This window comes from Meleagris gallopavo, chromosome 1 (assembly GCF_905368555.1).
Source record: "Meleagris gallopavo chromosome 1, MGAL_WU_HG_1.1, whole genome shotgun sequence".
Taxonomy (NCBI): domain Eukaryota; kingdom Metazoa; phylum Chordata; class Aves; order Galliformes; family Phasianidae; genus Meleagris; species Meleagris gallopavo.
In genome coordinates this window covers 177940219-177957742 of record NC_139404.1, presented here as the reverse complement: position 1 = coordinate 177957742, position 17524 = coordinate 177940219, and the positions used below count along the sequence as shown (strand labels likewise).

At 41.5% G+C, this 17524-nt stretch overlaps 1 protein-coding gene across 2 annotated transcripts in view; it reads right to left on the bottom strand.

The window, feature by feature from the left end:
• Positions 1–313: 313 nt before the first annotated feature.
• The window catches only part of EXPH5 (exophilin 5), a 35725-nt gene continuing 18514 nt past the window's right edge, over positions 314–17524 (bottom strand). Inside the window, exons 3-6 of one of the 2 annotated variants that reach the window (XM_085216245.1) lie at positions 15303–15447; positions 10926–10974; positions 9235–9361; positions 314–7656 (exon numbers count right to left, since the gene is read on the bottom strand). In XM_085216245.1, the coding sequence (XP_085072371.1) occupies positions 2372–7656; positions 9235–9361; positions 10926–10974; positions 15303–15447 (5606 nt within the window). In that variant the 3' untranslated portion in view covers positions 314–2371. Of the gene's footprint in view, positions 7657–9234; positions 9362–10925; positions 10975–13534; positions 14003–15302; positions 15448–17524 lie in introns of those variants that run through there. The other variant, XM_085216246.1, reaches the window with a different exon arrangement.

The window sequence follows — 17524 nt, the reverse complement described above, 5'->3', positions numbered from 1 at the left end:
CCCCTTGTCCTATCAGTATTAAACTGCATAAAAAGTCTCTCCCCCTCCTGCCTATACACTTCCTTCAAGTATTGGAAGGCAGAAATGAGGTCTCCCTGGAGCCTTCTCCAGGCTGAAGAAGCTCAATTCCCTCAACCTTTCTTTACAGGAGAGGTGTTCCTCTCATCATCTCTGTGACCCTCCTCCGGACCTGCTTCAATGGCTCCACATTCCTTCTGTGCTGGGTGCCCTAGGCCTGGACACAGAATAGATAAACAGTTCATAGTGTTCCCAGTAAATGAAAGAATAAACAGAGTACCAATATATTCATTCCTTTGAATAAAGTTTATTGCAAACAAGTTTTTTAGATATGAAAATCCTATAAATTATGTGCATGTATAGAATATATACTTTTGCCAAAGAAAAAGCTTGGAAGCTTGGAAGAGTGAAGGTATCAAAATCTGATTCTGCCAAACTGAATGGAACTAATGGCTACTCAAAGGATTTTTCTCCCTCTTCTCACATAACTGCTTTACAGAATACCATCATTTGGTGTCAATATTCAATTACAGCTCCTTGACAGGATGCATTATTGCACAACTGATTTATTACCAGAAGCCATTTTCTTTATTTACTTACATTAAATTAAGCCTCCTCATTTCCGGTACACGAATAGCAAAGCAAATGAAAAAAACATCTTTTATGCCAACAAGGTGAGAACTTAATTCAACTTCTACTGAAGAAGTAGAAAATATTTACAAATAAGAATGTTCTAAGCCATCCACTTCCAGTCAAGTAAAATTGTACAACTATTTACCTCCCTTGTAAAAATATATTTTATTATCCTTTAACTTACGTAGGTTGGTCTTCCCAGTTGTTAAATTAATATTTTGCAGAAATGTACAGTCTGGCACTCAGCTGGCTTCACCATCTTACTCTACAAGATCCTGAACACATAGAACTATTTACAGAAAAACATAATTCCTCCTTAGAATAGGACATTTTACAGGATTACAGTCACACAGTAGTTACTGCCTTCCAATACTGCATATGTCAGTATATGCTTACATTCTTCCAAGACAGACATACCATAGAGATAAATTCTGACTATAAATACAGTTTATATTAGTCCATTTATGTACAATAAAAGACAAATTATCCCAGCATAAAGCAGTAATACTTAGATACACATTTGAGTTAGAGACCCACTTCTTCAACGAAGTTTACATATAAAAAATAAGGATACCAATTACTTTTAATAATATTTTCATCCTTTAGTTTCTTCTAGAGCATTAAGCAAGACAAGCACTGCTTGTTTATAATATATTATTTGAAAACATCAGGATATTGTCCTTCCAGTTACAAAAATATAGTTAAGTCCTGCAGAAGCTTTATCGAATTAAAAAGTGTATCAAAAATACGGATCAGCATTTTAGACCACATGTGAAATTATTAAAGCAGTAACAAATGTAAAATTATTTAAAAATACTATTTGCTGGCTCAGCAAGCTGCTGTGATCTCACACAGAAGCAGATCAAAGCTCAGTGAGAATGGAATGGCCACGGGTGCCCTGTGGCTCCGAGCTATAACACCACATCTATCAGTGCGGCTGACCAACAGCCACAGGGAACCATCTGCAGCTTTTTGGTTCAAAGGACAGAAAGTACCAGGATGGCAGTGGGAATTCTGGGAAATTACCAGAAAGAGGTATTAATAGAGCAAAGGGTAAAGGGCATTTTTCACCCATTTTATTTACTTAGTGGGAAAACAAGGCCAGTGCGTGCTGCGCAGCAGTGGCACAGGCTCACCGGGCACAGCCCGGCTCAGGGCAGCCCCAGGGCATCTGTTGCATTCGTTCTCCCAGTGCTAGAATAGCTTCAGATTCAAACCATCGGGTTTGTATGGGAAATAAACAGGGTCAATCTTTTTACATTTGGCATGGTTTAAAGTGCCTGATCATTAATCCAAACGAATGTGTTCCTGAGTCAAAGGCAGAAGCCTGGCAATGCATCTGAACTGCAGCCAAAGCTGTGTCAGCTGTGCATCTCCTAGCATGCACATCAGAAAAGCATTTCCATGCTCAGCAGTTTCACAGTTTTCCAGAGTGAAATTTGCTGTGAAGTTATTCACTTCTAGAGCATTCTGTGTGGGTGCTGGCAAGGTGAGATGGATCAGCACTATTATGTTTGGTCGGGTAAACAGGGAGAGCTGGAAAAATGCTTATCAGCAAAGTAACCTGTTGCTTTCCTCATAAGACTTGTGAGAAAAGGTAGGTAAAGTATGAATTTATCTATTTCGGTACCGTTCTACAGCAGCACTAGAACTGACTCAAAGTATTTGTCATGTTTTTGCCTGCTCAGGAACTATCTCACCATCTATGTACCACGGGCAGTCATAGTTCTGATTCTTTATCTATCTCGTCCAGGTAATATTCATCATCTGTGGTGGTATCAGAGTCCGAGTCTGAGTAAGCAGCTGGGTCATCCTGATAGATGTCAGGCAGCTCCTGGGGCGATGAAGCAGCAGAGGATACCTTGCTCCCAGCAGAACTTGAGCTGAAAAGCTCTGTTCTGTTTATGGAAGGGGTCTCTCCATCTCGGAAAGCACTTGGGTTGTTAAGAAGACAAGGTTTCCACAGTCGCCCTTCTGTGAGCGACCTCTTGATATTTTCCAGGAAAGCCAATTGTTGTTCTTTGCCAAATATACCAAATTCAACAGAAGGATACATCAGATTCCTCGTACTGTAACACCGTTCCTCATCCAATGCCCAGTTTTCATTCTCATCACAGGACAACACCTCTGAGTAAGATTTACATCTCTTCCCATGTACACTGTCTTTTGGCAGAATATTGCTCCCAGAGGCAAAGGTCTCGTGGGAATCTTGAGCACAAATACTCTCAGAAAAGTGATGCTCATGCTCATTTTTCACACAAGCCTTGCGCAACAGTTGGCTATGCAAGTTTGCATTTCTTAAGCTGTTGGATTCAGAGGCATTCTGGCGTTCAGTAAGCCCTGCCTGAGAAGTCAAGTTCTGCTTTGGACATATGTCAGCCTGCAAGCAATTACTTATAAATGTGTTTGAGTTTTTGTCAGTTAAAAGGGGCAAAGGAAGAGTGCAAGCACTGCTGCTAGCTCTTCTTTTCTCATCATCTGTTGGGTCCAGTGCAGTAGCACTGGGTGAGATGGGCTGGCTTGTATTTTCTAACCTGAGATCAGGTGTTTGGGAATTCTTATTTCTTGTGGCTAACACTTTATCTGGAGATTGGGTTGTAAGACTTGGCCTATTTTCCACTTTTGCTGTAGGTTTTTTGGAACTGATGGCCTCCTTCTGGGTGTAATAGCTTTTAAGAGACCTCCAATTTAAGTTGTTAACAAGTAAAGAAGGATTATTCACATTTTCACTCTTACTAATCTCAGCTGGTTTTGGTATTTGTGTATTCTTGTCAGAGTCTGGACTGTCATTCTGATTTTCGGTTTCAGACTGCAGAAGTGACTGATGGCAATCTGGTGAAATCAGTGAGTCAGGGGACATGCTCACCTCTAAACAAGTGGCATTTCCATCATTCTGTGAAAAAATATTATTTATGTGTGGTTTGGGAGGCAAATTTTTACTCGAAAATTTTCGACTTGTTTTGCAAACAGCTGCCAGTTTATTTTTAATTGAAGGCCTGTTTTTCCTTTTTTCTATATCTTTGATTTTGTCTCTTGTGCTGTCAGAGAGAAGCTTGTTCTCATTTTCTACATTCTGTGTTAATTTTTGGTCTTGTGTAACCCTGAAGACTTTGTCTTTACTGTTAACATCCAGGCTGCCTTTACTGTGCTTCCCTAATGCCTGCAAACCACTACAGTCTTTATCCATTTGAGTCCTTTGCAACTTCTGCTCTCTTTTAATTTTAGAGTTCTTTAACTCACCTGTCTCTGCACTAACCGCTTCATCTGGCTGAAGTGGTGCATTAGCACTGGAAGCCGTGCTAACCTCAAATGCTTTCTTCTGAGATTCCGAAGACGTTTTGCTACAAGAGCTTACATTGTTTGCATTATTTCTTGAACTGCTAGCTCTTAACTGCAGTCTGCTGCTTCTGTTATTATACAGAGGGGTGGGTTGGTGTGGGAAATTTACTCCCTGTTTCACTTTGGTACTACCCCTGCCTTTGTCCTCCCCGGACGGCAGTGGCACATCAGCACACTCTGTGTGGATCCTTCCACGAGAGCCCTTCTCTCTCATGTGGAGAAGCAAACTGTTCTGATTTTTATTCGTACTTACTGGAGCAGGCTGAGAGCAGTTTGCAGAGTTTCCCTTCTGTATGCTATTCTTACTTGTTGAAGCAGAATAAAAGCGATTCTCTGAAGGTCTGCCTGGTTTGGAAGGTATTGGTAAAGTGGATGTTCGTGGTGTGGCTGTCTGAGAAATTTCCTTCTTTTCTTTCCGGTATGTTTCTGTATTTTGGTTGTTTGATGCATCAGAAAGGCTGTTACCCAAGTTAGCCATTACTGCAATGGGTTGTGGACCACTTAAAGAAACGTCTTTTGTTGCCACATCAGAAAGTACATGATCTGTTGATGAAAGATCTGTTGAACTGTCATTTCTACTATTTACCATGCTCACTGACTTGGAAGTACATACCTTCTCTGAGTCAGGAGATAAGTGGGAATTCTCTTCTTCACGGTGAGCTACAGATTCTACATTCTGAGGTATGACCGGAGCTGAAGGTGCTTGGTCAGAAGAACAGGAAGGCACCTCTTTTTCCAAAGGACTGGGGAAAAAAACATCTGCTAAACTCACATGACCTTCACTCTTCTTTTTTCGTATTCTTGGTGACTGCGAATTTTCGCCAGGAAGAGATAAATCTGCATCCTCTGCATTATCCCTAAAGAGGTTACAAAATGTTTTGGAATGCCTCCGTGGCAACGTGTAATAAATTGAAACTAGCTCATGGTACTTGACATGATCTTCATCAACACATACTGTAAACGTGCTTGTAGTTTTATATTTCTGCAAATAGTTTCCCCTTTCTTTACAATCTGAAAATACAGAGGATTCTCTTTTGCTTAGATGCTTACATCTGTCTGTCAGCTCAACTGATGTGCTGCTGCTTGTCAAATCATTAGGACTTCTGGTTAAAGGACTGGGGTAATGTTTCTCTCTGTTACTTGCAGCAACATTTAATGTTGCTGACCTTAAGAAGGAATGTTTTGAATCTAAACAAGACACATCTCTTTGACTAGAATAGGGATATGCTCCACTTGGAGTTTCAGACCTTAAAAAATCATACACGCTGCTTCTATTATCTCTAGGGAAAGAGATGGGTGTATCTGACATAATACTACCAGCAATGCTAGCTGATTTTCTTGGTAAAGTGTAATAAAGAACAGGTGGATCAGAGGATTTGAGGCTGCTTCTCCTTGGGGAACCAGTGATGCTGCAGCTACTGGTATGTCTCAGCAAGCTGTCTTGCTTGTGAAGCCTTTCAGTACAGGGTGAACGATGCCCTGTTTTTCCATTTTCTTTTTCAAAGCAAAAATAACTTAAGCTATGTTCAGGGGTCTTGGGATCTCCATCAAAACTACATGTAGAAGTACTTCCAGAATTTCCCTGTTGTGGAGAACTAGCATTGAATAGTTCGCTACAGTTCTTAGTAACGGAAGTGCTTGTATTTTGTGGTGCTTTCTGTGAAGTCTTTTTGCTAACACCCATTCCACTCACTTGAGCTGTTTTTCCAACTCCGTGATAAAGTGCTGGTGGCGAACTTTGTGAGGAACTGGATGAACGGTCAGGATGCCAGGAGGACAGGCCGTGACAGTTTGCTAGTTTTTCAGTGGATGGAGCAGAAGCAGCATTCAGCTGTGCAGACTGTCCCCGTGGGGCAGCTTGGTTAACTGCTTCTGCACTCTGATTATCCTGTTTGACACTTCCTCTTCTCACATAGTGCAGATTATGTTCCCATTCTTTCTGGCTTGGAAGAAAAGATTCCTTTTTGTTCTTGTTAGCTGGCAAAGTACAGGGAAACTGACTGAATACACTGTTGGGTGTGCAATTATTTTCCTTCATTTGTACATTTCTTTTATTGCTGTTCGTCACAACCATTTTTGCAGTATCTGTTCTGGCACTGACTTGGGTTTGTCTCTTTGATCTCAGTGTGTTGAAGAGAGATGCATTGCTCTGCAACATATCAAAAGCAGAGTTATTCAAGGGAAAACTCTGGGTATTGATGTAGGTTGTATCTGCTTGTTGAGAAACAGACTGTAAAGGCATGTCTTTGGTGTCCACTTCATCTGGCAGTTCCCTACATTCAGCCTTTTCTAGTTGTGTAACGCCTGCCTTAGTGCCTCTTTGGGTAACAACTGAATTCCTGTTCAGTCCTATAGGTTTTGTTTGCTCCTTCAAATGAGGGGAGACAGATTCATCACTTCTGACAACAGAAGAAACTACAGAGTTACAGCTTAGCCATGGCTGATGGCCTTCAGTGAATTCTGAAAAAGCTCTGCTTGCACTTCTTGTTAATGTTTTAATATTCATATTTTCTGGAGAACACATGTGAAAATCACTCTGCAGGTGCTGGGAAGCAAACTTAGAATTTCTTGTATATGCCAGCTGCTGGTCATTCAAATTAGCCATCATCACTTCAAATCTGGTATCAGGAGAAATAAACACATTATCATTGTAGTATTGAGGAATATCAGTCCAAGAAAGATAGCTCTCTGTCTTCCCATAAGGAGAATTTTTGTGGTTTGAATACAACTTGCCATGAGAAGAAATATCTCTAAAGTATGATCTAGAGAGATTACTTTCTGATTGGTAGAATGGACAATTTTCCCAGTTATCAAAGGACAGTGGAGAAGTTGCTTTGTCAGGGCAACTAATTCTACTGAAACAATTACTGCTTGAAATAGATCTCCTGTAGTGGTGTTTTGAGTGGTAACAGGCATATTTCTCATTTTCTTGCAAAGAGCGAGGATATCTGCCATGGTCTGTAGCATGAAACTCCATCAGTGACTGGGTTCTAAACATCTTTTCTTGAGTTGATCTTTGCCCAGGAGAGTCTGGTGTATTGTTCCATACAATAGAAGACAAAGGAATTCTTTTTGGGTTTTGTCGACCAAATCTTGGTACAAAACCATTATTGTTCTCCCTTGCCAATGGACACTGTAAGCTAGATGCTGATAGTTGATCAGAAGAAACTGATGATGGGCATCTCCGAAGGGAACATACCGAGTAACTTCTGCCAGCTGTACCCCTGTCCATGTAACTCTTGTGCCTAAATCCACTGTTCTGTGTTATGGAAGGAGGATACAAGCTACCTTCTGAAGACCGCCCAAAAGAAACGGAAGGCAGCCTGCTGCTTCGCAGATGAGAATTTCCATCAGCTGGATCACTGTATTTAAAATCATCTTGAAAGGCTGTCTGTTGCCAGTTTATATATGCACTGTGCAATTTCCTTGGTCTGATGACGATCTTGTGTTCATCTTTGGCTCTTATTGTTCTCAGTCCATCTGGGAAAAATGTGCTGGGTATGTCACTCCAGTCATTTCTGAGTTGCCCTCGATTAGTGTGCCTCTTCAAAGTGGGGAAGGGATCTTGACTGTATTGCAAACCTGATGCACTGCTAGTAGAATCTGTCCTGTCCAATGAATCTTGGGATTGCTCCTGGGCCAGCTGATTATCTAGATCAGTAAGAACTGCACAAGAAAAGCAGATATTTGGTTTTGCTTTCTGCAATAATCTTCTGAGTATTTATGTTTAAAAAAAGGACTATATAAAACTGATTTAGATTCAGCTTCTCAACATGCAAAGCTGTTTCCAAACCATTCTTCCACAGGACCTTTCAGTGCTCACTGATTAAGAACACAAGAAAGAAAAAAAAAGCACTGCTTCTGGACTAATCTCAGAACTGCTTTTTATGTAAATGTTAGGCTTTATGCTATTTAAAAGAAAACTAAAACAATCTGAAGTTCTTCCTTAATAGCTAAATGTGTGTGTATGGGCAAACTTCCCAAATCTAGACTGTAAGTAAATAGCCCTGAAAAGATTTCACAATGCTTGTAAGAAAACAGGGAGCCCCCGTGTGATCAGAACATGCAGTTTGGTCTTAGTGGAAGGGAACACAAAATTCTGCAAGCCATGCGACAAGCATATTCAGTAGTCTCACAAACCAATTTGTTAATTTGCTCAGTTAATCAAGATATTTAGTCATAAGACTAACAAACAGCAACATGTTTAAATATTTCTTCTGTAAATAATTAAGCATTTGCTGATTGTATTCTTTCTATATTTTGAAAATACAGAAGACATAAGACAGAACCAAATGGATTTGGCTGTTTTGTTACAGCATTTCTTAACCCAGTCAAATAAAAAGAGTGACTGATCAGTCAATACAAATCTCTGCTAATCATATCGAATTATCAAGAAAGCACTTCTAGGAATGTATAGGTGGAATAAAAAGGAACTATTTTTTCTGTTTTTCTAAGTTTCTCTTCAGCACAGGAGAGAGAGGAATCCTGATAGAGCCAGTTTAGTACAAGAAAATAGAGGAGTTATTTTTCAGGGAATTATGACTGATAGGGAGTTACAGTTATGACTGATGCCCAGAGCAGTGATGGCTATGTGAATTTCAGGAGAACCACTGTCCAGCACACAGTGCTCTCCTCTTCCAGCACTGCCAGCTCACCCACTGCTTCCAAGTCACACTTTAAATCCCAGCTGTGAATTCTTGCTGGAATTCTGGGCGACAGTACTCCTGTAAACTGGCTCTGATCTTGCCTTAAATCTCAGCAGAAAGAAAAAGAACTAGCAAGAAATGATGATTCTATGAGAGCTCCCAGAAAGGTAACTGAAGGCCTTAGTGCCTCTTGCTTCTGTGGCTTGAGGCATTAAGTCCATAAATGCACACTCAATGGTTCATTATCAAAATCACACACGCAGGAAAAACAGGGATGAAATTCTTCTCCCACAACTATGTCTACATCTAAAGAAAGCAACAGGGACTTCAGTCAGACTAAGTAGAGAGAACTATACACAGTCAGATGTGATTCCTTCTGAACTGAACCTGTACAGGATGACATACAGACTAAGAGAGAAAGGTGACCCACCTTAATGTTTATGTCAGAGCAGACAAAGTCAGCAAAAAGTAGCCACTGCACTAGAAGTAATGAGCCATATCTTTGCAGCCTATGCATTTGCAGAAAATATCATAAACTAGTCACCACAGACACCTCTGGCAACAATTATATTAGAATAAAGTTAGCACATTCACTCACCACTGAAAAACTCCTTCTCAAGCTGTTCGTTCCACTCCTGGGTGCTCTCTTCCATCACTTGATCTTGTTTTACACCAAAAGAATGACCACTTGTATCAGCTGACAATGGGGCATTACACGTTTCAGCCTGTTAAAAAGTGTAAGGCAATGTGATTTTAGTTTTAAGCGTAGGTTCAAATCCCCAGCATCCTGTCACATCACAAAGCACGTCACAAATCACAGGTCAGTAAATTCCTTGTGGGTCCAAAATTCTTTTTAAGATCAAGTGCTATGTTATTAAAATAAACAACTAAGGTTTTGTAAAATTGCATCCATTTTCAAGGCTCTTACTCATGCAGAAGTAGATTTTTCATCCGGTCCTCATATTGTATTATGTTATGGATATACCAGTTATGAATAATTAGGGGTGCTGTTCACTTATTTTCTTCCACATGCATCCTTTCTGCATCTTTTCACTTACGACTAAGTACTTTTTTTTGACCAATACATTTTAAAATTTTCAAGTTGATTTCCCTAAAGAAATTTAATTATTAATTACCACAGTCAATTTTTAGATTGCAGATATTCTCTTTCCACATCTATCTATTACACTGTTTAAGTACTACACCAAAGCCATTTTGAAAGGCCGTGATAAATGACCTTAGAAGCAGAAAAAATGTTCCCCTGTTCTCCATGGGTCTGAGTCCAGCTTTTGTGCCAAGCTGGAGAGGTTCATGTCCCACCCACAGTTTTCTCAGCTCATATTCTCAGGTGAGAATAGTGCAGACAGCTGCTGAACTGCTGCTTTATTTTAGCTGAGGTCCTTCCCCATTTTTTTAATTAAACCCCCTGCTACTTTTTAACTCTCAATATTTGTAATATTTTAGCTGTAATAAACTAATTATACAATAGTCGGGATTCTATGAATCTTTATGAGATCTGTCTCCATCACATATTACTAAAGATCATCCCTTTGTTTTTGAAGTCTGAGAGAAGGGTGGTGGCTAATTTACCTCCTCTATAAGTTTGATTATATACTGTACACATTCTTAGTCCCCTCTGTGGTTATACCATACAACTGAAGAGGAGGAAAGACATGTTAGTAATACAGGGCAATAAAGTAATTAAAATAACAAATATCATCCTTGGAGAAAATCTGTTAATTGCAACAGAGAACACGTACATTACGTCACATATAAACTTGTTTTTTTCATGCTTGAATTGAGGTTGTGCTCATAACTTGGAAGATTCAGTCAAAAGATAATTTACTACTGTCAAAATTCACATTTACACGTGAATTCCATGTGTGGAAATGGTGCAGGAGCAGGCTCTAGCTCAATGCCTACCATGCTAGCTACTGTTTTCCACTATTGTACAAATGAAGAAGAATTAAGTCAATAAACTATTTATTCAAAGTGAGTTTTGATCTGTTTGTACTTTGATACATCTGACAAAATATGTGAAGATTTTGGTCTGTGAACTTATTCTTGCAGTTGTTTCATCATTAGAAGAGAGCTGAAGACTGTGGTTTACTGGTAAGTTTCATTTCATTGCCACCAACAGATTCACAACATGCTTTACACAGTGTTTAAAACAAGAACTGAGAGAACACTACTTAAACAGGTATTATCCCAACAGCCCAAACAAAGGGCGTTAGTATTTGAAAAGCCTGGGATTTAAACACTGCTGGGAATAGTCAGTCTGCTACTCACCATTGCCATTTCTTCCAGCTTTGGAGCTGTGCTTGCAGAGTCATCGTATCTGTAGGCAGAAGGATTTAAACGTTGGCTTGGGAAAGGAAGATGGTATCATTTTACATGATAGTAAATAAGCAGCAGTTTCCCTTTAAGAACTACCAAGAGGCACTAGTAAAAAAGGTTGCTTCATGAAGAACCCACCCCCTGCCAAAAAATCCTGCTGACAAAAAAAGGCTGAGGAAATTTACCGTTTGGTTTGGCCTTGTCAGTTTGCAAATGTTCTGGTTGTGAGGCCAAGAATGAACTCAACCTGCTGATAGCTCAGTGCTTCCAACAGCCGCAGTCATGGTTCACATCCAGCATTACAACAGGATACTGCTACTTCCTTTTCCAAACAACAGTAAGGTGGTAGGCACCATGAGCAGCTGGAGTTGACTAAATATAAATAGGTGACTGGTTTGCATCTGAATTTCTACTGCTTTTTCCCTTCCATATTTCCCCACGTAATGAATCACAGAATCATAGGGGTTGGAATAATCCTCTGCAGATCACCAGGTTCAACTCACCACTACATCAGCTGTGCCCTGCCAAGGGGGGCACAGAGCAACACACTGGTTTTGGTGTGAACTTGGAACTTGCTCATCCAGAACAGCCCTCATATATCCATTTTAAACATGCTCCCTGAGGACAACGAGGGAACTGACTGCTCCATGCACCGTGCGGATGGCAGAGCGCTCCCAGCAGCACTCACTGCACACTGTGAGCATGCAGCTCTGCAGGCATACCAGCAGAGACAGAACCAAAGAAACGAGAACACTCGACCTCACTGAGTCCATTCTGGTCTTCAAATCTTTGCTTTATGAACAAGCACACCCAGACCCTCCAAAAGCCCCGAGGGAAATGGGGCTCAGCTTCTGCTCGCTGCCCGCCCTTCCTGGTTGCAGAAATTTTTTTCCCAGGAAGTTCTCGAGAGAAAGTGAAGGAGGGATAGAAGATTCTGCTCATTCCTGTTTGCCTCAAAGCCTTTCTGAACAGTCTTGTTCTTAGGCTTTTAAAACCTCCTCGTGCTCGGGCAGACTGTTTTATTGTGCCTCGGCAGCAAGTAGGAACCGGCTCTTTGGCAGGCTCGCTGTGGCCAAGCCTTCCTCCCCAAGTGCTTTGTCATTTGTTTGCAATGTGCTTGCGGGCAGGGAAGAACAGTTGAAAGGTGTAATTTGTTTTTGCTTCTGTAATTGTGAACTTTAAAACCAAGATTCCTCTCTGCCGTGGGGTTCAACTGAAACCAATGGAAACAAGGCCAGTGATCTCAGAGGGCTCTGGACCAGGCAATCCCAACCTGAGAGTCCTCCTTTTTTCTGGAACCCTGAATGTGAACAGCCATTCGTTCAGTGGGGGACCTCTCCCTGTGAACTTACAGAATCAGGACTCAGAGGTGTATGTAACTCTTCCTTTAAAGCAAAACGATGTCAAATATGTTTTAATGCTTCTACCACAAATCATGAACTAAACATATCCCAGAATTTTTACAATGATTTCCTGCAGAGCAAGCTCAATGAAAACCTTTGTCTTAGCGACTCACCTTCATTTTTGTTCTACGCATAACAAAAATGTAGAAGCTTGGCCAGCAGCTCCTCCTTCAGCTTTGCCATGCAGAGCTGCTCCCTGCTCACTCCCCTCCCGTGCACTGGGTGCAAAGTGACTGCTCAGAGCATGGTAGCTCACACGAAGCAGGCCCTTCAGTGAGAACCCTCTGCTGCTAGTCTAGGCAAAAACCCAATTGTCATGTGCACCTCTGGCACTATTCTAAACCCCTCCACTGTCTTTGTTGTCATTGTTCCTTGAGAAATAACTGCAGTGCATCCTGCCTTGTGCTCCTCCCTGCCAAGCAACACAGACAAGGTGACTTTAATCTCTTCCCCATGTCAATCTCTCCACCTCCTAAACTGCCTCTTCTTTTTTTCTTAGCTTTCAGCCTGTCAGAAGTTAGAGTTCTGTTTTCTTCCAGAGAATCACTGTTTAATTTTAGGAATAGGTAATTCAGTTTCTCTCCTTGTTAAGTCTATTAAGCAATGTTTACATTATTTCTCACACACACACGCACACTCACACTTGTAAATGTTATTCACAATCAGAAAAGGAGTTAAATTCTGCTCAAAAATATTTGCTATCAAAGACCCAACTTCTTACTTTGGAAAAGCAGTTATTTGTAAGTATTTTCACTTACATACATATATATACATGTATATATACATGTTATTGTAACAGAACATAAGACTAAATGTAGGACTCTAAACTACCACTACTGATAACAGTAATATAAACCCATGAATTGAAATCTGCTGCAAATTGCTGTTTTCACTGTGGCACCTGTCTTCCCCAGGCCATGTCCAAGTTAACAATGTCAGACTGTAATCCATTTTCTTCTGTACTCTTCTCATCAGTGTCACCTGAGAAGCCAGCCAAGCAACAGACGTAACTCCAATTTGTTGAAAACACAATTAAATAGCATTTCTTTTCCAGCATGAATAGCACGTAATAGAAGAAAGCAAGAATGAATTCAAGAACACTGAGCACCCTTGAACCAAATACCAAACATTCTGCACCTTCTAACTACAGCTACAAACCTTTTATTAGCATCTTCTGTATCTCCACATAAGCACAGTCTTTTCCGCAGCATCCATAACCATTTTCAGACCAAAACACCACCACGGCTGATGACCCTGTCTCTCTGGCACAAAAAGGACCCTGAATGGCACTAAGCTAGCTCAAGCTTCTGCCAGGCAGACTTCTCCACAGGACTGGCACTGCTGCCTACTGCTGTACTTCTCTGACTCTCTGGAGTAACTCTACCTGGCGAGAGGCAGATTATTTCAGCACACTGCCTATGCATCAAGCAAACCACATGCCACGGCAACACCTAGAAGAGGGTGGGGGAAGTTTTCGACAGAGGGGCGTGGCTTGAAAATGTGGCAATCGGCTCAGCTACACGTCAGGACTGACTTGTTTATTTTTCAAGCTGTGTGCTGCAAGAAACCAAAGGCATCCGAATCTAAGATAGGATAGATTTTCTGTAGAATAGCGAGATAAGTATATATTAGAGGAGATGATGCAATGAGCGGGCATGACTTATATTTTTAAGAAACCATTCCAGTGCTTAGCTCCAGCCTAACCCTTTTGCATCAGCACGCTGGCACGAAGAGCCCCAGCTCCCTGAGCCAGGAGCCTGCTGGCACGGCAGGAGGGACTGTGGGCACCCGCAGCCTCGCGCCACGTCCCAGCACACGGGGCGGTCCCTGCCAGGGAAGGAGGAAGGAGCAGGTGACATGTACAAGTGTCTGCTATAAAAGCCTACAAATGGTTTGCGTTTCTTTTCCTATGCTGTGTTGCTATGTAGGAGAACTGTTACCAGTAAACATCCACAAAGCTAACCTTGTTGCCTTTACTCAACCTCTCTTTACTTGCTTTGATCCCACAATGGCATGCAGCTGTGCTACAAAGCTTGTGCATCCCACTGATCAACATTTCCTTGTCCCAGTGCTGTACCACCCAGGGACCAGTCCAACACCTTCAAACAGTGACAATCAGCTCTTGGTGCCAAAAACCTCACAGCTTCGTACTTGGATATGAAAGCATTGCACGAAGCCTGTTCACCTATCTTTCCCAGTCCTGAGATTAAATTAACCAAGATATACCCAAAAAGAGTAATATTTCATTCGGCTCACGGTGGCACCTGGAGAAAGGGACCACATGGGACAAAATAAGGAGAAAAGAGTCTAACAAGGTTGAGCGTAGCCCCCATATCCTTTAAGCAGTGGCTTTAGTCCTGTGGATGCGAAGGCGAAGGATGCTTCTCCCAACCCTGCAGCATCAGCACTGCCGATGTGCCGGTCCTTGGTCCAAGTCCAGCTGAAACCAAAGCCCTGATGAAGCACCAGAGACAAAAGAACCAGGAGCTGCCCTATTTGTCTGAATGGAGTTCCAGACACAGGTTTAAGCTGCCTCTGGGCCAGAAAAGTGGGAACTGCTGCGGCAGGGCTGCCTGGGACCCATACTCCCTGCACAGCCTGGGAAAGTTATCTTCCCTGTGATGCCACTGCCAGAGGGCACCGGGTCCCTGTGCACCATACAACAGAACCCAGCCACTACGTCCAGGGCCTGCAATACACCCAGAACCTCTATGTAACGTTTGAACAAAACAGCCAAGAGACCTTAGCTATTACTTGCCACTTAATCCTTATTCTTCCAACACATAACAGACAATCCCTCATTACATGACCAACTAACACATCAGCCTTCCTGCAGGAGACAGGAGAATTACTTTTAACCAAGATTTCTAAGCAAAACACAATTCACATATTTTAAGACTTTTAGTACGTTTTTATTGTAGCTCACCGTGGTTGCTTCTGAATCTGGGTTTTCCTTGATTTTCTGAAGGAGAAAAGCCAAGCAAAAGGTGATCTGAACCCCAGGAAGGAAGTGGACGTGTTCTTCTGTGCTTGAGGATTTGTGCAGGACGACATTTTGAATTCTTTATGATCTAAAAAATATTATGAAAATTAGAGTGGTTTCAAACTCTTCTTATAAACAGTACTGAAATGCACATTAAAAATTAGGTTTTCACAATTTTCTTTTGCTTACCTCTTATACTAGAAAAATCCAATTTTACTGACATTTATGTATGGGACATATACTGGTTTCTAATGACTAACTAGAAGGCTAAGGGAAAGATAAGTAGGTCTAACGTTTCAAAAAGTACTGTTGTTTCTGTGTGATACGTGTGACACAAATGAGGCCGATTTTCAGGAAGCAAACAGCACTCAACCACTTGAAAAGGAGAAACATTTTAAAATAAAGGCAAACGAGACATTTGAAAATGGAGGCACCAACAATCATTAGTCACTTTCTTTTCACTTGTGTAAGAAATTCTAGAGCCCTGAACGTACAATGAATTAATGGACTGGAATGTAACTACTTAAGGGGAATTCAGTATTGTGTATTAAACACTTCCTTCCAATGGGATTCCCTGGGCCACTCCATGGCTCTGGAGTGTGCATTTTCTGCTGTAAATCGCCCATTAGAAACTGCTTTTAAATGCAAAATATCACAGGTATTTTTTCTGAAGATCTGGTTTCTTCAGAAAGGTTACAGTCTGATTTCTTCAACTGCAGCGAGCCACTGCTGATTAACCCAGTGTGCCTGGAAAAGCCGTCCATGGCAAGGAGAGGAGAAGTACCACTTACAGTTTAGGGAAAGAAATCACAGCTTCTGCTGCTGAAATGTGTCACAAGAATCTAAAGGACATAAGGAAATAAGGCACTGCATCTCTTTTTTCCCTATTTAAAACATCATGTCTTTCAGAAAACACAACAGCCTGAAAATGGCTTATCCAATGAACACAGGAGAAAGCAAAAACAGAAACGGGAGCAAAGTGTCACCAATAAAAACAGCAAGAGGCAGTGTTTTGGACTTAGTTCAAAATGAAGCAAATAATGCATGCCATGTGACTTAAATCCTGTGTGTAAGCTTTCACTTCAGTGACAATCCCTGTGTATGCTGGGGGATTCCTTTGCCCCTTCAGAGCCTAACCCCGTGGTGGCATTGCTGGACTCACCACTGAAAGTGACATCAGGAGAGTCTTACCAGCATTATGCCACATGCAGAATGCTCTAGGGATGTGGGCAGAGCAAGACTGCAGGTAGCAGAACCTTCTGTTAAACTGATAAGAATGCAAATACCAGAGAATCCTTTGAGGCACACAGCCCCTTCTTCAGGTCTGAAATAGAAACAGCAGTTTTCAAAGTCAAATATCAGGGGAGAACAATTATGCACAGCTTGGTTAGCCAGTGCAGCAATCAGACCACCTTTGAAAGAGAAAACCAGATAGCTGTGGTCTAACAGAGATGCTGAGAGTGGACAGACAGGAAAGAGAGAGAGGTCTGTCCTGCAGAGGGCTGTAGTTTCAGCAAAATTTTGAGAACTCCACCTTTCATTTGAAATACTTCTCTCCATATGATCTGCTTCTACTTGCTATGAGGTTTAGTGCAGAATGTGCAAAAAGGTAACGCAATGAAAGCATATATTATGCATGAAAACCATCTGGAGGGAAGATGAAAAAGATGGTACAGATGCCATAATTGTAACGATACCATGAGTTTTGTGCATGTCCGTTTTGGATGGGCAACAGCAGCTGTGAAATGAGATCTCTGGCTGTTCCTTCTCAGCCAGCCCAGATGTCCAGGCTGTGCCACCCATCCTGGTAACCAGCACGGCGTGCCCTGAGCCCAGTGATACCAGAAAAGTCCCTGCAGTACAGCCAAACCTCCCAACCCGATCCAGATTACCTACTTATTCCACATGTCATTTAGGTGTTTCTGATTTCTTTAAGAAAACCAGGGAAGGCTGAAACAGATTCTGTATGAAGCAAATATTACTACTTCAACTGGGAAACCACCACTAAATTTACTACAATAACAGCAACACTGGGATGAGAGTATCAGGGATTTTCTGTTGTGGCTCACAGCTCTGCCTTAGATTCTCTAAGAATCTGCTTACAAAAACATTCATTTTGAAAGATGTGTTTTTGGCAAAACGTTGATGTGAGAAGAAACTCAATA